General features: G+C 36.2%; 1 protein-coding gene across 1 annotated transcript; it reads left to right on the top strand.

Moving 5' to 3' along the window:
- The first annotated feature begins 163 nt into the window (after positions 1–163).
- On the top strand, positions 164–20516 carry LOC127448446 (extended synaptotagmin-3-like). The gene is made up of 23 exons (XM_051710966.1): positions 164–763; positions 1976–2017; positions 2161–2295; positions 2416–2492; positions 2869–2938; positions 3145–3234; positions 3335–3390; positions 5753–5873; positions 6157–6333; positions 6850–6932; positions 7074–7122; positions 9427–9516; positions 12252–12314; positions 12414–12473; positions 15552–15623; positions 15747–15833; positions 16166–16315; positions 17329–17729; positions 18872–18970; positions 19081–19212; positions 19302–19407; positions 19577–19626; positions 19840–20516. Exons 1-23 carry the CDS (start codon positions 425–427, stop codon positions 19877–19879), a joined length of 2589 nt encoding a protein of 862 aa, XP_051566926.1. The 5' UTR covers positions 164–424; the 3' UTR covers positions 19880–20516.
- The last annotated feature ends 3886 nt before the right edge of the window (positions 20517–24402 follow it).

The raw sequence follows: 24402 nt of genomic DNA, 5'->3' as shown, positions 1-24402 counted from the left end.
TCTTACATTTGCAATTGTTTGGTTTGGAGGCAGATCGTCCTGTCTGTCGACTATATGAATGTGCGTGCAAGCCTAACTCTCATAACTAGAAAAGGGTGGAATTTAGGCGTGTCTACCTTCGAGGCCATGCCAGATTTAAAAAAAAAAAAAAAAAAAAAAAAAAAAAAATCTAGTGGATGGGGAAACACGGAAGTTCACAAAAACTGACAAGAGAGCTTCCAAAATCGCGGTTTGCGCTCCAGCTTCAATGGAGATGAACTAAACGCGATGGATCTGATGAGATGATGCTGAGGGCGTCTGGGTAAATGTTTACACTTGTGGTCTGATGATTGGGTTTGATTTTTATTTTTGTTGGGGGGATGTATTTAATCTAAAATAGACATCCAAACACAACACAACGATCGACAGACCTGATCAGAAAAAAATGAGTGCTGCTGCTGTTACAAACAGTGAGGGTCAAGTGCCCTCCATCCCTGCTGTTGGAACAAGCGAGGGACTCGGTCTCAGTGTAAAGGATGTCAATCAAATAATCATGGAATTCCTGATGTTCATGATGAGAGCGATTGCCCTGTGCTATCCCGTGTACCTGATCGGCTCACTTGGACTGAGCATTAGCTGGATTCTTCTGAGTATGTTGATGTGGACCATGTGGAAAAACAACCGCAAGTGGAAAGATCACAGGATTGACACCGCCATCGACTTCTTGGAAAACGAGAAGACCGTGATCAACACTGAACTGAAGGCCATGAACATGCCAGCTTGGGTGGGTTGCCTTGAGATACTCAACACAAGTTTTTACTACCTTGAAACAAATAATACTAGTTTAAATTATAGGTCCTATGTGCAAAAAGTATTTGAATTAGATGACACCCTGAATAATAAATAAGTATTGGTGTACAGTATTGTTTCTATGCATATTACCTTTTAAAGCCTCTCCTACAATAGTTGTGCAATGCATATTGCATGGTTTCCAAACAATACTGGATTGGCATTGTTGCAAACTGTCAGAGGTGTGGTTTCTTGTTGTGTTGCTTTGGGAACATCACACAAAAATGTGTCAGCTAGAGTTTCTTAATTAAAATACCTAGCCCCTTTTCATGCTTAAAAAGTTAAAAGAATGTCTGGTTACACTTTACAATAAGGTTTCATTTATTAACATTAGTTAATGCATTAGATATCATAAACTTATCATGAATAATATATTTTTACAGCATTTATTAATCTTGGTTATTGTTAATTTATATAATACAATTGTTCATCATGAGTTCATGTTAGTTTGTAATGCATTAACTAATGTTCAATTTTGTACAACATTTAATAATATATATATATATATATATATATATATATATATATATATATATATATATATATATATATATATATATTAGTATAGCATGTACTGAAATGAACATTAACCAAGATTAAGAAATGCTGTAAAAGTTTTGTTCATTGTTAGTTCATGTTAACTAATGTAATTAACTAATGTTAACAAATGGAACCTTATATAAAGTGTTACCGAACACCCAAGTGCTTTATTTATGTGCTTTTTGCAGCTTCAAAAATGTGGTACCCATTCACTTGCATTGTGTGGACCTACAAAGCTGAAATATTCTTCTAAAAATCTTTGTTTGTGTTCTGCAGAAGAAAGAAAGTCATACACACCTGGGATGGGATGAGGGTGTGAAAATGATGAGAGAATTTTCATTTTTGGTTGAACTCACTATGTCAGTGGCATAAAAACATTTGGATTAAATGTAATCATAGGATTCAATTTTTATCTAATATTTACCTCATAAAATTCAGAAAGGAAAACTATTTATGGGCAGTTATGGGGAAGATTTATTAATTTGTCTAATTAATTGAACATTTATTTACAGCTCATATGAAAGTTGTGTACTACCAAACTGGTGGGCCATCATTTTTTTATGAATTGTCATAGATGTCCACGTTTCTTTGTCTTTGTCCTCAATAGATTCACTTTGCAGATGTTGAGAAGGCTGCTTGGATCAACAAGGTAAGACTTCATCTAGGATTTGCACCTCTCATATAGTGGCAATCCTCTGTTTAATACATTTTTCTGTCTGAGAGAGTACAGGTTGGCCTATTTCAGGTTTTCTTTTTTAACTGCAGATCTCTAAATGTGCTTGTTTGTTGTAGATTCTTCAGCAGGCATGGCCATTTTTTGGCGTGTTCATGGAGAAGCTTCTAATCGAAAACATTCAGCCGTCCGTAAGATCGTCTAGTCCCCATCTCAAGACCTTCAGCTTTACTAAAGTCCACATGGGACAGAAGGTATAATTCCATCATTGTCTGAGAAACTTTGATCTTAACTGGGAATAGACCATAATATACACTTCTAAGAAATATTTCAACAATCATTAAAGAGTTTACAACTGTACATTTGTGTTTCAGGCTCCAACTATCACAGGCGTACGGGTGTACACACATGAGCTGGACACAAGAGAGGTCATCCTTGACCTCAATTTTATGTGAGCTTTGACAACAAACATTATTTAATTGATGGATTATTTTGCTAAACTGTTGTTATGCCATTGTTAACCCATGGAGCCATTTTTATATGCACACAATATCTTTTCCAAATAGTTAGTATGAATGTAAGACTTAAATTCGAGTTGTACTAATACAGTTTATTCTTTTTATTAAATCAAGTTAGAACAATTTTAAGTTTAATTTTGGGTATGCAATTCAGAATTCAACAATAATAATAGGCTATGCTGTAAATGGATGAGATAGGTTGTTTTATATGAAATGTGCCATTTACGTGATGTTGTGTTGTGCCAATAATGAGTTGTGTAAGTGCATCTACACCTGAAATGTTTTAGACTCTCGTTACCTTTCTTCTAGTTATGAGGCTGATGTGGACATTGATGCTGATGTTAAACCAGCTATCAAAGTAGGAGTCAAAGGGCTTCAGGTTAGTGAAGGAATATTATGAATGTTAACACTGAAAGTTGAATTTCATCATAGTACATTGTGAAAGTTGGCCTTAACAGAGATGAGATGTATCATATAATTTCAGAGTAAATACACATTCATCTGAGAACGTCCCCACTGCACAGTCAATCATTAAAAAGATGAGACAAGTGAGCAAATATAAATCTATTTCTTTTTTACTTTTAGCTTCAGGGGATGCTACGTGTAATCCTTGAGCCTCTGATTGGTCAGGCACCCCTTGTAGGTGGAGTCACCATGTTCTTTATTCGTCGACCTGTGAGTATGGAAATTGCATGCAATTGACAACTTTAAAGTAAAACATAAATGTGTCATGAGTTTATCTGCAACTCTGTTGTGTGTAAAATTGAATTTTCAGACTCTGCAAATAAATTGGACTGGCATGACTAATGTTTTGGACAGTCCAGCACTAAGGTACATTCACAGATTATGATCACAGATTTTGATTATTTCTTATTATAGGTGTGTAGAAATGTCATTGAATTTTTGGTATTTATAAAAACATTTATGAATAACAGGTATTTGCATTGTGTATTTTTATTCTAAAAACACACTCTCTCCCAGAGGAATGAAAGTATTTTTTTTATTAAAGTAATATTTAAGTCGTTATTTAAATTATAACCTAATCACTGTTGTCTGCTGTGCAGTAAATTGTGCATTTGCTTTATGGTAGTAAGACAGCAGTTAGCATCGTAACAAGCATTAGTAACTAGGTCAAATGAAAGCTACATGTGCTAAACAAATAATGGAAACACCTATGTAATGATAAATGAACCTGTGTAGGGCCACCCTCTGCTTTTAGACTTGCTTCAGGACATTAAATGTTGTCATACATACTATGATGGATGAATAGGATTAGGACAGATAATACTATTCCTTTTTGAAGGTTTCCTTCTGCCGGTGTGTTAAAACAAGTTAAAAGATTACTTGTTTTTGTGCTCCCAATACAAGAAGCTGTATGTTCCTTATTTGCCAGGTTTTGTCACATTGCATGACATGTAGTCTCAAACTATTGGAACAACTTGCATAAAATTACTAAATCCATTAAAATTAACCTCTATTAATAATTAGTAGTAAAGATATACCAAAATACCCAGCCAGTCAGGACAGATTTGACTGGTTAGGCTCCTTCAGTCACTGGCTTGCTGTAGCTAGTGAGAAAGCCTGGCACAATTCATTTTCATTCATTTACTCTGACGTGCACAGAACGGGGGCAGCAAGGGCGCAAGCCCCTGCCCCTTTCGCTCACAAATCTAAAGGTGCCCTTTTGGTCGTCCAGAAAAAGGTGAGAAATTGTAACAAATTAAATTAAAATAGTTATATAAAACAAAATTAAAATTTCATAATAATCTCACAATAACAGTAATAATGTGCGATTAAGAGATTTCTTTGTAAATCGCTGGTGTATTAAAGAAAATTTGAAGAGGCAGAGGTGCCTTTAAGAGCATGTGCTACAGCAGATCAGTGGCAGATTCCAATTGCATGTGATCCTCTCTATGCCCAATACTCAAGTGCAGAGCCCTTGAAGTGTTTACTCTGAAGGAAACATGGCATTACTGTATGTATGTCTTGTGGAAGGGCCCTTCAAGAATTTTTTTTTCACTTTCGTTTTGAACGAGCTTTTGAGTGGCGTCCCCTCCCGCAGCAGTGCCCTTCAAGGAGGCAAAAAATGCAGTTTTGAATTTGTCCCGACGCCCGGAGCATCGAAGTGCCATTACCTCAGACAAGTCACAGAACAGATAAAAAGTCCACTCCATTTATTGTGTTGTAAGTTCATCAGGAAGAATAATACTCAACTGGTACTGCATTTTCGACATTGCACATCTGCAGTGTAGACAGACGTATTAATTATAATGGGAGCAGTCATGTCGCTTTCAGTGATAGGCATTCAGTTAGTCTTTTATAGAATATTGACATAAACTGAAGGAGCTGTCTGGTTCAGCCAAAGCCAGTTTGGTTTTGTTGAAACTAATAAGCCATTAGACTAATCACTTTCAGACAAAAATACATTACCATTTTTTAGACATGTAGTCTACCATGATAACCATTCAAAACCATGGTACCATTTTGACTCCATCGTTGTACCATGGTTCTGCCATATTATTGCTTTTAGGTCCTGTATATTTATAAATATTAATGACAGAATACTGAAAATAACATTATATGAATATGAAAAGACATGAAGATAAAGTAATATAAGAAGTGTCAGATATATAAAGAGTGAGGGAGCAGAGATGAGAGAAAGTTAAAAAAGTGATGAGACAAGAAAAACATAAGAGCCCTATATATACAATGTGCCGTTACCAGGGTAATACAATGGTACTGAATGATTGATCATGTTCATATTTTATGATACTGTCATGGTACTCCAAGGTACTATAAAAAATACCGTGGTTTTACTATGACACATGTCATAAACCTGGGGTTATCACAGACCATGTCTGAAAATAGATAAATTAACAAGTGTATTACCATAGAGCTTTTTGTGAGAAATATAACAGAATAGGCTATTATATGTGATAAAGGAAAAATTGAATAATTATGTACAGTATATATACAAGAAAATGGTTAAATACTCAAAAAGCAAAGAAATTTGTTAAGTATTTATAATTACTAGGCTACTCATTAAAAAAAGAAGAAGAAAAAATTAGTGCCCTTTTTTATCCATCTGCTCCTGACCCTTCTAAGGTCTGTGCACGTCACTGTTCATCTATATAATTAAACTAACCCACAGAGTTTCTCGTAGTGTAAACCCAAATCTCTGTTTACTCTCTAGTCATATGTCAGAATCTGCGATTGTGGACATCATCGCCTCTCTCATGGTTCTGCCCAATCGGATGTGCTTCCCTTTGATTGAACAAGTCAAGGTCGACCACATGAGGTTTCCACTGCCTCGAGTAAGACTTCGGATGAATGATTCCCATTGCCTCAATCAAAGATCTTCTTATGTGTTTCAGACGAGGCCTATATACTGTATGCTAAATGTATTGGAAAATAAGTAGTACAGTAGTCTGAGAGCCTTTGATAAGCAGAAAATATATTTGAAGAATGCTTGATGTGTTTTTCTTTTGGCAGTGCTGGAATATTGTCCAATTCTCTAGTTTTGTTTTATTTACATAGATTTTTTTGAATTTCATCACCATGTGAATGAATAATTACTTTCTTTATTGATGCCTTGAGGGCGTGGTACGGGTCCACATCTTGGAGGCCCGGGATCTTGTAGCAAAAGACACACACATGATGGGACTGGTGAAGGGCAAGTCAGATCCATATACTGTGCTGAGGGTCGGAAACAAGCAGTTCAAAACGAAGACTATAAAAGAAAACTTGAATCCACGCTGGAATGAAGTTTTTGAGGTAACAGCTGATGTTTTGTCCATTAACACTCCCCTATCCTTTTGTATAGTACACCTGCTATTCTTGTCAAGCCAGGGGCGAGGCCACATAAGAGCCATGGTGGCACTGATACACCCAGATTGACAGCGGGTCCACCCAATTTAAACTGCCAGAATACAGGCTACTAATAGTTTGGAAATTGAAAGAAACTACATTTTGTCGCACACTCATCATCATCATCATACTTCTGTTGTATATGCAGTTTTTGAAAAAACTAAATATATATTTCACATTGGAAAACTTTGACTTTAGCAAAAATTTATCATAAAGTCTAAGGAAAGTGGTGCACTTCATAATTTTTTACAACGAAATTACATAGGCACAGAATAGACGTTAATCCACTACACCAAGGTCCACCCACATTGAGATGTCTGGCCTCGTCATTGTGTCAGGCCATAATAGTTTTTGCTCATTTCAGATGAAAAATAGGAAATGCAAAGAGCTCTCATTGCTGTACTTATATTTGAATTTCAATAGTTCGTCATTCATGAAGCTCCTGGGCAAGAGTTGGAAGTGGAACTTTTCGATGAAGACACGGATGCTGATGACTTTTTGGGCAGGTGATTATGTTCAAGCATCAACATTATTTTACATTTCATGCAGATTAGAGTGCAGAATATTATGAAAACAATTTGTATAAAATCTGGTAAGCAGTTGGAAAGTATGTAAATCAGTTTGAGGTATTGGATTGTATGTTGCAGGTTCAATCTGGATTTTGGGGAGGTGAAGAAAGAAAGAGTGCTAGACAAGGTAAGCTTTAGAAAGTTCCTTTACAGAATCAATAGGCACAGTTACCTGGATTAAATCGAAGTGCTCCACACCCGGGGCGGCGCTATGGATGGGTTTACCGGGCTTAAGCCCTGAATATTTCAGGAAAAGCCCCAGCATTTTTATTACCTTGTACTAATCATCGAGTTTTCATGCGCACAGTAAAATAAAATCCAGAACCTGAACTCTGCTGTCCATTTATGTTCATTCACTCCTGACAAGAACCACCCACTCAGACAAGTAGGCTACTGACCGACATGTTAACTGTCCAATCGTCGATAAGAAGTTACATACGAGCCAATGAGATTTGAACTTTTGGATGTAATTACCTCGATTGCTTTAGTCAGACAGTTCATAGGTGTGCACTTGTCTCAGTAAGGAGATTTATTAGAATATTGCAATGGACATTTCAAAATTCTTTAAGATAAAAGAAGTAAAACAGCCTCAGCTGGCATCAGCACTTCAACAGCAAGATGCGGCTGCTTGAGGTATGTGTAACACCTATATAACTTATTCATTGATTTATCAAATGAGGCTAACTTTTTGTCGCTTAAAGCCCTGTAACTGTAAATCGACAATTACAGATTTCATCATTATATTACCTTCATTTATGTTTCATTAAATAATAATAATAATAATTTCTTTGATTTCTTTGTGTGAGGAAGAAAAGCTAGTGAAGTTTCTGACTAACCCTCGTGCAGCCACAGTCTTCCTAAAACACACAAACACACACCAGGATTATATGAATGCTCCGTTTCCATGATATCCACATGTAGTTTGCGTAGCCTATAACAGGCTTTCACTTGATCTGGGTCCGGTTGCGTAAAACTGTTTTTGAATAGTCTTACAGCTTAGTTGTCTAATATTTTGGTCTTAACTTTTTCAGTCAGTTGCATAAAAACTTACATCAGACTTATTTAAGACCAAAATGTAAGCCTGCCGACCCCTAGGCTAACTTTTGGTTACATTCTATGTTGCCATGAAAAATAACTGTCAGCTGTGCTTGTGGGGGCTTCAGTTGAGGGCTCAATGGGGCTCGAGTTGAGACTTTGTAGAAGACTCCGACTTCTGGTAACACAATTTCTTGTGTTTTATATTATTTGGATTAAAATCATTAAATGTGTTCATTAGAATCACACTGTATTCTTCTAATATGCAAATATTGTCAGCTAAGGAAAACTGTGTTGAGTGCCCACTGTCGGCCATTTTTTTTAAGTTGTTCAGTGTCTTACTTCTCCCGCAAAAAATTGTGAATTAGACTGTCTTATAATCACAGCTGTGAGCTTGTTTTATGCAACAGGCTTTCTCTGGCATCTTAAGTTAGTCAGAATAATTGTTAGATGCAATCAGTCAATGCCTATGTTTATGCAGCCGGCCTCTGGATGCATAGTATTGTTTGTGCAAGACTTTTCTCAGTGCTAAATTATAATTGCCTTCAACAGGTGTTTGTGTGTAATAAGAATAGATGATACAAATTTAATATGTGCTTGACCAATGGGTAAAGAATCTTTACGTATTATAGATAATCTTTATTTATGTATTTATTCTCAATTATTTCTTAAAATAAATAAATAAATAAATTTTTTTTTTAAAAGGTTACAGAGAAGCACTTACAATGGAAGTGAATGGGGCCAATTTTTGGAGGCTTTAAAGGCAGAAATGTGTAGCTTCTAATTTTATAAAAGGATTCATGAATTCTTGAAATGATTCTTACACCTTTCTAAATACATGATTCTAAACTCATGTTAACACACATATTATTTACATCTTGTGGATATTCTTTTGAAACAGTAAGTATTTTAACGTTTACGGATTGGCCCCATTTACCTCCATTGTAATCGCCTCACTATAGGAAGGACAAGTCAAAATTGATTTATGTGGCAATCAGCAGTATGTCACAAATGCAGTCAATTGAGCTTAACTTGTATTGAACCCAGAATATTCATTTAACAAAACAGTACCATGGTTATATCAAATTATTCCTTGAAGTTCCTGGGAATATCATGTTAATACCATGGTATTATCATCTAATACTATCACTGTAACATTGTACCAACATAGTACTTTGTGTAAGGGAAGCAAAGCACACATGTGATAAGGAATGCTGAAGAAAAACAACATTTATACAGTCTGTGTGGTGTGCAAACAGCTTTTTTTTTTTTTTTTTTTTTTTTGCCATTTGTTTTTTAAGTCAGTGATTAAATACTCATTTAACTTCTTTAGACTTGTCTGTGTTTGTAGTTTTGTTGTTCAAGTGAACACACCAGTACTGTCTTTAATTCGCAGTGGTTCACTCTGGAGGACATTCAGAGTGGTGAGATACATATGAAGTTACAGTGGTTTTCTCTGCAAACAAACCAAGCACTACTGAAGGAGGTAAGCTTGTATTTTTTATTCATTGGCTAAGAATAGTGTACTTTGTTTTACCAATTTGTATCCTCTGTCATGCTAGATATATTTTTTTTTTTCTTTTTTTTTTTTTTTTTGGTGATCAAATGTTTATCAGGTTTTTGTAAAAAGTGAATCATAACCCAAACACAATTCATCATCATCATAACAATTATATTCACCAATAATAATCAGGGAGAAAAAATTTAATAATAATAACATTCAGAGTTACACATCTATGCAAAATTCCCAAAACGAAACATTTGTTGAGGCTGCTGTATTTAATTTTGCAGCAGTTAAAGAGATAGTTCACCCAAAAATGATAATTCTCTCATTTATTCACCCTCATGCCATCCCAGATATGTATGACTTTCTTTCTTCTGCTGAACACAAAAAAAGATTTTTAGAAGAAAATTTTAGCTCTGTAGGTCCTCACAATGCAAGTGAATGGGTACCAAACTTTTGAAGCTCCTAAAGCACATTAAGGCAGCATAAAAGTAATCCATAAGACTGTCTATAAATGTGTCTTCAAAAGCTTTATAAGTGTGAGTGAGAAATGGATCAATAAGTCCTTTTTTTTTCTTTTTTTTTTTTTTTTACAATCAATCTCCACTTTCACTTTCACATTCTTCTTTTCTTTTCTTTTTTTCTTTTTTTGTCGATTTGCATTCTTCGTGCATATCGCCACTTACTGGGCAGGGAGGAGAATTTATAGTAAAGAAAGGACTTAAATATTGATCTGTTGCCATTTGGGATGGCATGAGGGTAAGTAAATGATGAGAGAATTTTCAGTTTTAAGTGAACTATCCTTTTAACTCTAAGAACACCTGAGGTTGAAGCTGAACAAAAATAACAATCTTGGGAAGAGACTACAGCTAAACAATGCTCTGAACAATTTGAATAAATTGCATTGATTGAATAAACTGTAGATTTCAGTTGTGCAATGTTAAAGATGCCAGATAGTTACAGTTGAAGTCAGAAGTTTACATGCACTTAGGTTGAAGTCATTAAAACTCATTTTTTTAACCACTCCACAGATTTAATATTAGCAAACTATAGTTTTGGCAAGTCATTTAGGACATCTACTTTGTGCATGACACGAGTAATTTTTCCAACAATTGTTTACAGACAGATTATTTCACTTTTTATTGACTATATCACAATTCCAGTGGATCAGAAGTTTACATACACTAAGATAACTGTGCCTTTAAGCAGCTTGGAAAATTCCAGAAAATAATGTCAAGCCTTAGACAATTAGCCTATTAGCTTCTGATAGGAGGTGTACTGAACTGGAGGTGTACCTGTGGATGTATTTTAAGGCCTACCTTCAAACTCAGTGCCTCTTTTCTTGACATCATGGGCAAATCAAAGGAAATCAGCCGCAGACATTTTTTTTTTGGACCTCCACAAGTCTGGTTCATCCTTGGGAGCAATTTCCAAATGCCTGAAGGTACCACGTTCATCTGTGCAGACAATAGTATGCAAGTATAAACACCATGGGTCCACGCAGCCATCATACCTCTCAGGAAGGAGACGCTTTCTGTCTCCTAGTGATGAATATAGTTTGGTGCGAAAAGTGCAAATCAATACCGGAACACCAGCAAAGGACCTTGTGAAGATGCTGGAGGAAACAGGTATACAAGTATCTATATCCACAGTAAAACTAGTCCTATATTGGCATAACCTGAAAGGCTGCTCAGCAAGGAAGAAGCCACTGCTCCAAAACCATAAAAAAGCCAGACTACAGTTTGCAAGTGACATAGATCTTACTTTTTGGAGAAATGTCCTCTGGTCTGATGAAACAAAAAATGAACTCTTTGGCCATAATGACCAACGTTATGTTTGAGGAAAAAGTGTGAGGCTTGCAAGCCGAAGAACACCATCCCAGCCGTGAAGCATGGGGGTGGCAGCATCATGTTGTGGGAGTGCTTTGCTGCAGAAGGGACTGGTGCACTTCACAAAATAGATGGCATCATAAGCAAGTAAAATTATGTGGATATATTGAAGCAACATCTCAAAACATAAGCCAGGAAGTTAAAGCTCGGTCGAAAATGGGTCTTCCAAATGGACAATGACCCCAAGCATACCTCCAAAGTTGTGGAAAAATGGCATAAGGACAACAAAGTCAAGGTATTGGAGTGGCCATCACAAAGCCTTGACCTCAATCCGATAGAAAATTTGTGGGCAGAACTGAAAAAACATGTGCGAGCAAGGAGGCCTACAAACCTGACTCAGTTACGCCAGTTCTGTCTGGAGAATTGGGCCAAAATTCTAGCAACTTATAGTGAGAAGCTTGTGGAAGGTTTCCCAAAATGTTTAACCTAAGTTAAACAATTTAAAGGCAATGCTACCAAATACTAACAAAGTGTCTGTAAACTTCTGACCCACTGGGAATGTGATGAAAGAAATAAAAGCTGAAATAAATAATTCTCTCTACTATTATTCTGGCACTTCACATTCTGAAGATAGTGATCCTCACTGACCTAAGACAGGGAATGTTTTCTACGATTAAATGTCAGGAATTGTGAAAAACTGAGTTTTAATGTATTTGGCTAAGGTGTATGTAAACTTCTGACTGCAACTGTACATTCCCAGACAGGTGTTAAGTGCTGTATTTTCTAACAAAATTATTATCATGTAAACCTGAAGATCTTAATTACAAAACAGCCAGGCTCAAATACAAGATTTAGAATGCTTTACATTGTTCCTTTTATCCTTTTTAGACCACTGATGGTCTCGCTTGTGCCATGCTGGCAGTATACCTTGACAGTGCCTCCAATTTGCCTGTAAGTATACATACACAATGTGGTAATCTCTTACAGACTGTCAGCATTTCATACCACAACATGGCTCAGCAAATTTTATTTTAACTATTTTCTTTGCAGAAAGACCAAAGAGATTTCACCCAAAATGATAAGCATGGAAAACCAGTCAAAGAATCTCGGGTAAGAAATCACCTCAGCTGATCATTGTACACAGAGTAGAAGTTGTGTGATGGTTCTGGTGCAGAGTGCTCATGAATGCTATCGTTGGATTCGCAATAGGATACTAACGACAATCAATTTTGTCCACACTTAATGTGAAACTGCTGGGCAAAGTGGCACAATCACAACCAATCAGAACATATTTGATGTTTAAGTTGCAATTATGAGGAGTGGGATTTTGGACCAAATATACTTCACAGTGGACGGGGCTACGAGGCATGACGCTGCAGAAATAGAAACAACAAAAAAAAATTTCACTCATCGCAGCTGATTTGGAGAAAAACTCTTAATTAAAATGGAAGATAGATAAACCGCAGCGTTTACACTTTGGGGAATCAACCTACGAAAGGCTTAAGTATAGTTGTTTCAGCATATTAAGCTGGGGTTGGAGAAAATAGTTAATGTCGTAAAGATTAAACATTTTCCCATTAAAAAAATTTAAGTTATCTTATCATTTACTCACCCTCATGCCATCCCAGATGTGTATGACTTTCTTCTGCAAAACACAAAGAAATATTTTTAGAAGCATTTTTCAGCTCTGTAGGTCCATACAATGCAAATGAATGGTGACCAAAACATTGAAGCTTCATTAAGCACTTAAAGGCATTATAAAAGTAATTTTAATCGGTTGGGGTGTGAACAGACTACAATGTAACAGATTTTTCACTGTGCATCTTGCTATGTGCAGTCTCTAGGCATGATCATGATTTCAAGCTTGATTACACTTCCTAGTTCTTGACGCATGAGCAGACCGCTAGATGGCGTTAGGAAGTGTAATTGAGCTTGAAATAATGATTGCCTAAGAGAATGTTAAGTCAACATTCACTTGCATTGTATGGACCTACAGAGCTCGGATATTCTTCTTAAAATCTTCGTTTGTGTTCTGCAGAAGATAGAAAGCCATACACATCTGGGATGGCATGATGGTGAGTAAATTATGAGACAATTTACATTTTTGGGTGAACTATTCCTTTAGGTCAAATAGGGCTTATGCATATCCTGATAGGCCACTATGAAATTCTCACAATCCCATGAGAAAAGCAAGATTTTCCTGTCTTTATCTGCTGTTGAGTCCAAAGCATTGACTTAATATAGAGCTAGATATAATATAACAAATGCCAAGGTATTTTCCTTTTTTGATTTCTTATCTGATGTTTTTGGAATGCAGTCTTTGCCATCTTGTTTGGAAAAGGGAGCATACCAAAGATTACATCTTAACTGTGAACCTGATAAAGTAAAGGCACAGGTTTTAGTTTCTACTTCTCAATCATTTTAATGACCTGTTCAACTGATTTCCAGGGACCCAACTATGAAAATGAACAAGTTAACCACATATACATCATGCAAATTAAAAGGTGAAACATCAAGGCTTTTTCATAGACTAATAGTTTCATAATCATAGTTTTATTATTCAAAGATCCAGAGGTTTATTAGATAAATATATATATGAAAAATTCACAAAGTCTAAAACTCACAAAGTCTAACTGAGGTCTTCCTGCATGCATTCTCTAAATTCTTTCTTCAGCTGAAAGTAAAAGCATTTCTGCAACTGCCAGAGTTGCCCTTGGCACAAAATGATTTCAGGCTGGCACCACTAACACCCCTTAAAGGTATAGTTCACACAAAAATGAAAATTCTCTCATCATTTACTCACCCTCATGCCACACTAGACTTTCTCTCTTCTACAGAACACAAATGAATTTTAGAAGAATATTTCAGCTCTCTTGATGCATTCAATCATATCAATATTTGTCTTTTTTTTTTTTTTTACTATAAATCTGTACCTTTGACCAGCCCCAAAGAGTAGGACTGAATATGAAAGTGTAAGTGTAGATTTACAGTAAAAAAGGACATAAATATTGATATTTTTCTCACCCACACCTATCATATTGCTTCAGAAGACATGGATTTAACCAATGGAGCCTTATGGATTACTTTTATCATACTACTTATTCCTTTATGTCCTTTTTGGACCTTTAAAGTTCTGCCCACCTTTCACTTGCATTGTATGGACCTACAGAGCTGAAATATCCTTCTAAAAATATTAATTTGAGTTCTAATGAAGAGAGAAAGTCATACACATCTGGGATGGCATGAGGGTGAGTAAATGATAAGAGAATGTTCATTTTTGGGTGAATTATCCATTTAACACTAGCCAGCACCACAGAGAACTTCTTTATCTCTCTCTTTTGCAAGCTCCAAACCTTAACTGCATTGACATAACACATTTAGTGTGAATAGAACAGAGACTTTATTTGCCCCATGACTGAATCAAGTAAAATTTGCTAAGCAACTTTACTGAATGCAGCATTACCATAAAATGGTGCCATCATAGTTCAGGTAGGGTTCCCCTGGAGCAATCTGGGGTTGTGCTGTGATCAAGGGTTCAAATATGATTGCTCAAGGATCACTCCTTTCGGTGTTTGAATGTGCAACCTTCCAGTTACGAGCCCAAATCTTTAACCACTAGGCTACACCATCCAGTTTGAAGGCTATCTTTATGCAGGGTTTCCATCAGTTATGGAAAACTTGGAAATATCAGGGAATTTCAAAATGCATTGTGCTTTCCAGGCGTGGAGAGTAATGGAAATTAAAACAATCTTATAAGTCACAGAAATTTTGTGAAACTGTAGTGCAAATACTTTTTTTTTTCTAGTTATACTTTGTCATGAAATATTTCATCAGCTAGATATTGCTCTTTGATAGTGTCATCAGTCTGTCCTTTGGAGGGTAACTGCCTGACATCCAGACAGCAAATATTATAAGCTATTAACTGTTTCCTGTAGGACACAAAGTGGTCCAGTAGGATAGGAAAGGAGAATATGGGAAAACTGAATTGTCCATTGAGGTGCATTCTTATCTGGATGTTTGTTTATTTATTTCTGGGGAAATGTGCCCCAGAAATTTCTATAAAATTATTTGTAAAACCCTTATCCAGTAATCACTTTTATTATTATTATTATTATTATTATTATTTTTAAGAAGAACAATCTGTTTCAGAATGTGTCTAGTGGCTTACAATGACCTTTTAAATTGCAGCTCACCAGAAAAACTAACGACCCCAACTCATATGTGGAGTTTTCCATAGATCGACAAAGTCAAAAAAGCAAGGTATATAGCTCCTTTGGAATCTAACTGTAATGTCAAAATCCTGTTTTCCCTTTTCTTAAAAACTGTGGGTCAAATATTTAATAGTTTAAGTTTTTTCACAAGTGTTTTATCTTCTTTTGACAGGTTGTTTTTGCCTCAAAAGACCCTGTTTATGAAGAATGCTTCACATTCTTTGTACACAGTGTGAATAGCCAGGTGTTGAATGTTGAGGTAAGAAGAACAGTCTTTAAATCTTAACACATACAGCATGTGTAACCACAGTCACTATATGGCAAGCCAGGTCACTTGGCGGCCATATTTGTGACACATCCAGATAGCTATATTTAGTCATGCAAGTACAGCTGCTATCTACTTGAATCTACTTGTTCTTCAGTGCAAAGAGTTTGAAAAGAATAACAAACAGCGTGAATATATTAGACTGAAGATGCGAACGATTGAATAACATTGATTGATGGGCTGGTTTATGATTGAATGAGTTTCTGTCTAATAGTATGAGACTGAAGATGATCTCTCTTTCTTCTACCGTTACCATATGACCTCAGGTGAAAGAGCACGATAAGAAAGCCTCACTGGGCTTGTTCAGATTGCCTCTGGGACGACTGCTCAATGTATCCGACATGACCATGGACCAGCGCTTCCAGCTTGAACGCTCAGGAGCCAATAGCCAAATCAAGATGAAAGCTGTTCTCAGGGTAAGTGAACTAATTAATAGTGAAGAGAACTTTAAACAGCTGACTTTTAAAAAACTATGTTAGTCTATGCTTTATATGAAAACACAAATTACTATAATTAATCATAGTCATAAAAGTCATGACTGTAATATTATTATTTTTTTTTTGCTATTTCTGTGAAAAGAACACTTTCGTGCAAAGGCGAACACATTTTGTCAAAACCGAGATGAACGAAATCAGGTCCCTTAGACCTGAGGTTCTCAAAATTTGGGGAGGACTGCCCCATTCTCAAATCTCATTCACTTTCACACACAAAACCAAAACAAAAACGTGACAATACATGCAAGAACCAATGTGGGCAATTTTCTTTCCTCCACCTTTTTCTCCTTAAGCCTTTTTTTTTCTCCCCTTTTCTCCCCAGTTTGGAATGCCCAATTCCCAATGCGCTCTAGGTCCTCATGGTGTTTTAGTGACTCGCCTCAATCCGGGTGGCGGAGGACGAATCTCAGTTGCCTCTGCGTCTGAGACCGTCAATCCACGCATCTTATCACATGGCTTGTTGAGTGCGTTACCGTGGAGACCTAGCGCGTGTGGAGGCTTCACGCTATTCTCCGCGGCATCCACGCACAACTCACCGTGCGCCCCACTGAGAGCGAGAACCACATTATAGCGACCATGAGGAGGTTACCCCATGTGACTCTACCCTCCCTAGCAACCGGGCCAATTTGGTTGCTTAGGAGACCTGGCTGGAGTCACTCAGCACACCCTGGATTCAAACTTGTGATTCCAGGGGTGGTAGTCAGCATCTTTACTCGCTGAGCTACCCAGGCCCCCCCGTTAAGGCTTTTTTATACTTATGCCTGGCACTGCAGCGCATCCTGTGTGCGCAGCTCTCGTAAAATCGAGAAATGGTCAACTTAATGCAAATGAGAAGCAGAAATCGCTTAGTTACTGTTTTGCTATCCTGAGGCAGATTATATTTGTTTTTGGTATATTTATAAACAATGGCTACACACCTGTTGCCTCCAAACTAGATTCTTACACTGGAGAAACCAGAACCAAAGGTTGTCACCCCGCCACCGAAGTCTCCATCTTCCCAAACTCATCCTCAGCCCCAAACTCCAGCTCCAGCTGCAACTCCAGCAACAGCTCAGACCTTACAGTTCGACCAGAAAGAAAACATGCCCATTTCATCTGTCCCACTCTCAAGAACACAGACTGTACCAGCCCAAATTGCAGGTTCAGCCAGCTCAACTAACGGACTCCAAGAAGATTATCCACCCTACCGCCGAAGTTCTTTCATGGCCACAGAGGGGCGATATTTCACACCTTCCACCCCCAGTCAAATGCGTCGCTATGATTCCCACAGCCTCTTGTCAGAGAACTCAATTGCATCTTCTCGCTTTGATCTAGCGGACAGTGTCCCTTATCCAGAGTGAGTACAATCCGCTGCTGCTTGATGTTCATGAAACCTGTACTTTAAAGCCTCACTGACAGATTAAATGTTGTTTTGTCCTACAAAAACTTACAAATACTTTGCATTGAAATATCCCTTGGGGTTGAACCATACAGTGGCCCCAAAAAGTTTTTAGACACTTAAGCCACACTTAATGGAATAGTTCACCAAAAATATAAAAATGTAATTCTCTCATTATTTACTCAGCCTCATGCCATCCCAGGTGTGTATGACTCTCTTTCTTCTGCAGAACACAAATGAAGATTTTTAGAAGAATATTTCAGCTCTTTTGGTCCTTACAAGGCAAGTAATGGTGACCAGAACTTTGAAGGTCCAAAAGGGACATAAATGCAGCATAAAAGTCATCCATAGGACTCCAGTGGTTAAATCCATGTGTTCAGAAGCAAAATGAAAGGTGTGACAGAGAAAGGGATCAATATTTAAGTTCTTATTTTATATAAATCTCCACCTTTGACTAGCTCCAACCAGTAGGTGGCTGAATGTGAAAGTGAAAGTCACTTCCAAACCAGAATTTTGAAGTGAAAGTATCATATTGTTTCAGAAGACATTGATTTAACCACTAAAGTCTTATGGATTACCTTTATGTCCTTTTTGGACCTTCTGGTCACGGTAGTTCTGGTCACCATTCCCTTGCATTGTGAGGACCAACAGAGCAGAGATATTCTTCTTAAAATCTTAATTTGTGTTCTCCAGAAGATAGAAAGTCATACACATCTCAGATGGCATGAGGGTGAGTAAATGAGAGAATTATATTTTAAATTCTATCCCTTTAATAAAGTTTGGATGTATTTGCATTATATAACAAAAACACATGTAGCATGTATTTTAAAAAGTACAAACACACTTTCAAGCAAAACATTTCACAAACAGAGGTTCGTAAAAGTCCTTGCAAAAAAAAAAAAAAATGGTTCAATGAAGTTAAAGCGAATTGCAGATGCTACTTGGTTTGTTTTTTTATTTCCAATTGCAATGACATATAGACATTTAAAGTGAGACTTGTATCCAAATACTTTTGTGTCCAAATACTTTTTGAGGCTACTGAATGTTTAAATAGGCTAATATGATTTAAACCAATGCATTATTTAAAATGTTTATTGTAGGGCCATACTGAATCATCAAGGCAGCTTTGGACAGATTGAGCTGACAGTGCGTTATGCCACCTTAAGGAAACGACTCACTGTAATGGTCAACAGCTGCAGGTGAGACAGCTTATGCCTCTTTTCTTAACCCTGTAGCTATTCTTAACACCACAGCTTAATAATCTTTTAAAATATGATCCCCTTCATGGCTTCTTCATGACTCTCTACAGGGAACTGTTCTCCTGTAGTGAGAGTGGCTCTGATACTTACGTCCGCATATATCTGTTACCTGATCAAACATGGAAACACCGCAAATGCACTAAAGTGAAAAAGAAGACTGTTAACCCTGAATTCTATGAGATGTAAGAGTGTTTTTCACCTGTTATTAACCAAGTATTGCCATCTCTTGAAATGTTGAAAGGTTTTAACATTCTGTACCTGTACATCTTAGATTTGAGTTTTCTGTGTCAATGGAGGAAGCAAGGACCAGAAAGTTGGACGTTGCAGTAAAAAACAATAAAATGCTTCACAAAAGAGAGCGAAAGGAGATCGGAACGGTAAGTAGATGGCAAACAATGGTGTGACATGAACACATGAAGGAGATTAAATATAGACTATAAATGCCCTCCACAAAGCGCAACATGTTTTCATTGTTCAACATTAAAACATGTTCTTTAACACATATTTTAATTTGCCTAAGTATGTAAAATGTTTTCCTTTCCAAAGGTTCTGATTGATCTGTCTGAAATAGATCTGACCAAGCCCTCCACAGAATGGTAAGAAAAGCAAAAAGTTTACATCCTCCAGTAAGGTCATTTTTATATTTTCTTAAGTTTTATTTCTTGTAATTGTTCTAAACAAAAAGTTTGTTTAGTATGAGCTTACATTACATAGCTGAAAACACATACTTTACATTACTGACCCTCATGTATCCTCAAGTAATTGTGCAGATGCTTTATGTATAACTTTTTTCTTTCTGATAAACACAGGTATGAACTCACTCTCCCTGGGCTAAAGAAGACAAACTAGCATAATTTTACTCAAGTAAAATTATGACAAAACCTTTTAGAATAACATACAAATATGTGTTTGGAAGACTTGCATAAAGTATTATGTTTGGTTGCTATAATGTATTCAGGACTTCTAAGATCTACATTTTTATTCTACTTTTAATATGTCTACTTTCTATTGTGGTCTAGAACATATTTTTTCAAAACAAGCAGATACCACAAACATGTAACTGGATTCTTTTATTTTTACATTTGTAAATAACATGAAGAACATAGCTCAGAGCTTTCTGATCTCTTTGGAGCTTACTTGGATTGTCTCTAAACTTGGGAAGTAGCAATAACAATCATTTTTATTATTGAACACTTCTTAAATCAGGTCTTGTCATGAAAGTGTATTGCAATGTTATTGTTGTTCTAATCATGTGTTCTGAAAACAGTTTAATTTAAAATCTAAATACTGAATAATAATTAAGTTATTACTGTTATCAGCGTGCACCAACATTCATTCCTTTTTAGAAACATAGTCCTTTCCTTGTCTGGATGCCAAAGGTATTTATTTAAAAATTTAATGTTGAGGATGTACAGTATATTAGTAAGGGCTAAACTTGCAAAAAATGACAATAAAACATTTTAAGTTCTTTGAAGAACTTTATTTGAAGAGCAGTTTGTTTAGATTTGCTTGCACCTTGTCTTGATTATTTAATGACCATATCACCTGAATTAACAATAAGATACAATTTTGTAAACTTTACAGCTAAATATTTTACAGTGGAAATTCAGTACTTGTCTGTAACTTCCTTCCTACATTCCTTTATTGATTCATTTATATATTCTAAGGCACACACACTGAAGCACTTTAATGTAAAAATGGTACATTAAGATACTATGGTTACAGTGTCGTTTACAATTTTCAACCTAATATATATCACGTGTTCAAGCCTTCAGCTTTACAGTATGATTAACTTGATTAATCTTCATTTTAAGTGAAACTGATTAAATACTCTGGATAAGCATGATCATCATGGAATACCACAAAAATGGTCAGAACAGCAGGGTTGTCCACAACTGTGTCGTACATATCACAGCTGGTGGTGTTTTTTCCTGGAGGGACAATCATTCCCCTCTGTCCTGTAGTGAAGTCTCCCGTAAGGACATGTGCTTTTGTCTCTGAGCATTAGGCACAGAGTATGTATCGCAGGCAGAATAGCCTGCATTAAGTGCAGAGTGCCATTTCCATATGCTTCAGCTGTAAAAAAACAACATTAAGAGATGAACAACTACAGTATACCTATTTACAATTTACTGTCATAGATTGATTTGGAAGTTAAAGGGTCTTTTGAACTCTGAAGTAGTTAGATTCTTCTAGTAAATGCTGGATTTACCATTTTTTCCTGCATAGCTGTGATTAAAGCCACTTTTATGAATGTGAGTTATAGTCTGCTCACAGTCTTTTCTCATTTTTGAGATGACCATTCTTTTGTTCCATGACACTTTTGTTATTGTGGTAATTCTTCCACATGCCAGGATTCTGGATTCGTTCAGTCTATTATGGAAAACAGCAGTGAAAACAAGGTAAGAATAGCATAAAGGACATAAGTTTAATATTATGTAGGCTCTATTTTCTGTATGATGTTGTCACATGTTTATTTCCCTGTCAAGTTACTTGCACATTTACACTGCATTGTGCTATGGTAAATGTCTAATTTAAAGAAGTGGTGTAAAAGTGACACAATGTAATACTGCAAGTCAGTGTTAAATGTTGTTAAAAGCTCTACCTACTTACACAAACCTTGCAATAAGGAATCTATCCATAACCAAAAGTTATTTTTCAGAAAATATGCTAAAAATAATATTTTAGGATAGAAATGTATTTAGTTAGGTTCAAGTCTTTTAGGACATATGATGTAACAAAATAACACCATAAAATGAAACACACATTCACTACATTGTACTTAGGACAAGTGACCTTGAAGAGCCTCAATATCTCTTTGTATTCGGTGCTTGTTGGTTGCAAGTTACACACTTTGTACAACACTTCAGAAGCCATTGCATCCCAATTCTGTGGGATACTTTCAGTAGCTGGTGGAGAAAATAAAAACGTTAACTAAAAATGATTATTCAAATAATAATAATCAATAATAATCAAAAATCTTTACACCATTTTAGTTGTAGTGCAGTAATTACTTTTTTGTTATAATTATAATTTGTTAAAAATGGATTGATTTTTGGCCCTGCCTGCCGGCAGGCTTTTCCCCACCTCTCTAAGGGACTATATATGTATATATATATATATATATATATATATATATATATATATATATATATATATATATATATATATAGTTTAATTTAATTTTATGGAATTTTGTTATGAAATTTAATGTGTAAATCTTAAAATTATTTGTTGAGTTTGATATGATTTGATATATAATATACATTTGCATTAACACTAACACTAACATTTTTGCTGTTGAATTGCTATGAATTGCTTATTTGCACAAATGTTGTTTGGGCATGTTGTCACAAAATGTTTTCAGTCAACATGTGTTCAGTGAACTGTATCTTTTTTTTTACTGGGCAATAACAAAGGATGTTCAACAGTTTGTCTTTTTTTTTCTTTTCAAATTTAAGCCAATTCTCTAAGGCTTTATAATATACAGAAACTGACTTTCAAAAATAATCTTACCCTGATAAATATTCACATATTCACTGGAGTAAAATGTATGAAAACAAGCCCTGGTCCTCATATGTACGTATACTCTAATGAAGACTTCTATTTGTATTTGATATTTATTTATGTTTAAGTTGAATATTAAAGTAAATTACACTGACCAAAAAGCCTTGGCTTTTTGAGGTCTTGCACAGAGTGCTGCTGCGCAGACATGCTTCTGCCTTCCGCTTAGCTTTGGTGACTTCAGAATCCAGTGAGTGTGGGATTTGTGCTATGTGCTGAATATACAGTTAACTTTTAACCCAACACCAGAGATTCGATATTTAAAACCAAAGGTAAAAAAAAAAAAAAAAAAACTTGTAATAATGTAACTACTTGTAACGGTATTTTGAAGAGGACTGTACATGCAGGTATGACCAGCAGAGGGCAGCAGAACAGCGCGTTTATTCAGAGGCAGGAGGTGAAGAACTCACCCGTTGTGATTGAGCTGAACAAAGATGTTGAAAAGTTTTGTTTGAACTCAAGTGACAGTAGGCCATTGTTCTAGTTAGTCCATTTCCTTATTGAATATACTCACCTCAGGATTTGAGACCTCTGAGGACGGGAGACTCACTGTCATTTTAATAGTTTTTTGGCCAATCTTGAGCTCATGCGTCTGTTTCTGCAGAACACGCTGTCTCACTGCGCACACAAACACACACATATAAAACGTGTAAAAAGACATATGAATAGATATACTATATGAATAGACAATATTGCCATGGACGTGAGGAGATGTCACTTTCGTTTCTTGGACTCCATCCACCTTGTCAACATATTATTTCGCTATTAATTATGAAACTTCTAATAGTAACGCTTCACATATGTAGCAGATATTCAGATCAGAGTTTTTTTTTTAAGGAGTTAGGGGTTCTTTTACCTTCATCTGTTTTTAATCGAACAGTTGCTCTGTCCGTCAGGAACATCGTGTTGCACCGCACAGTCGCCTCCGTCAGATTTCTTAGAACTTTGGAAATAGATGATAAGTTTGTTTTTTAGTTTGGGAGTTTTGGGGTCCCACTGGCCCTCCACGAAGAGAGCGTATGGAAACTCATCAGCCATAGCCGACTGTCCTGTGACTAATGTAATGTGTTTGCTTCAGTCAGTGTAGAGGATTTGATTTGTAAAAGGTCGAATAACAAGGTTTCCCAGAAATTGTTTGAACTTCAGAAACTGGTTTAGTAACTATAGACTCTTCCTCTCGAAACATTCGTATTCGTATCGACAATCTTATGTATATTTTACTGCTTTTATTTTTACTGCGTCATTTCTTGATCTTTTGCTTATGCAGGTTTCAGGCTTAGTAGGCCTAATCTATTTTATGACATTGAGAATGAATAAAACATTAGGCCATACAGAGTTTGTATCAAACTTTTGACATACAGCAAGATAGTTGGATAGTTGATAGTTTTCATATTTGGAACAACAGAAGAGCTCGTGAGTCGTGATGTATTATTCTGATACATAATAAAAGCTATAAATAACAGCTCATTTGTAAATATGTGGAATAATGAGCCAATGAGCTGAATTATGTTGATCATCTCCTAACAATGCCACATGTCAAGGTCTGGGTAGATGAGATGGTAAGCGAACAATCAGTGCTCTTAGTTGACGTTTTGGATGCGGGAGAAATGGGCAGGAGTAAAGACTTGAGCGACTTTGACAAGGGCCAAATTGTTATGACCAGACGACTGGGTCAGATCATCTCTGAAGTGGCAAGGCTTGTGGTTGCTCCCAGTCAGCAGTGGTGAGTACCTACAGACAGTAGTCCGAGGATGGACAAACCACAAAGCGGGTGTTGGCCGCCCAAAGCTTATCGATGCACAAGGGCA

The sequence above is a fragment of the Myxocyprinus asiaticus genome, chromosome 11 (assembly GCF_019703515.2).
Source record: "Myxocyprinus asiaticus isolate MX2 ecotype Aquarium Trade chromosome 11, UBuf_Myxa_2, whole genome shotgun sequence".
NCBI lineage: Eukaryota > Metazoa > Chordata > Actinopteri > Cypriniformes > Catostomidae > Myxocyprinus > Myxocyprinus asiaticus.
Note: the sequence above shows the minus strand (reverse complement) of the source record. Positions and strands in the feature narration are given on the sequence as shown.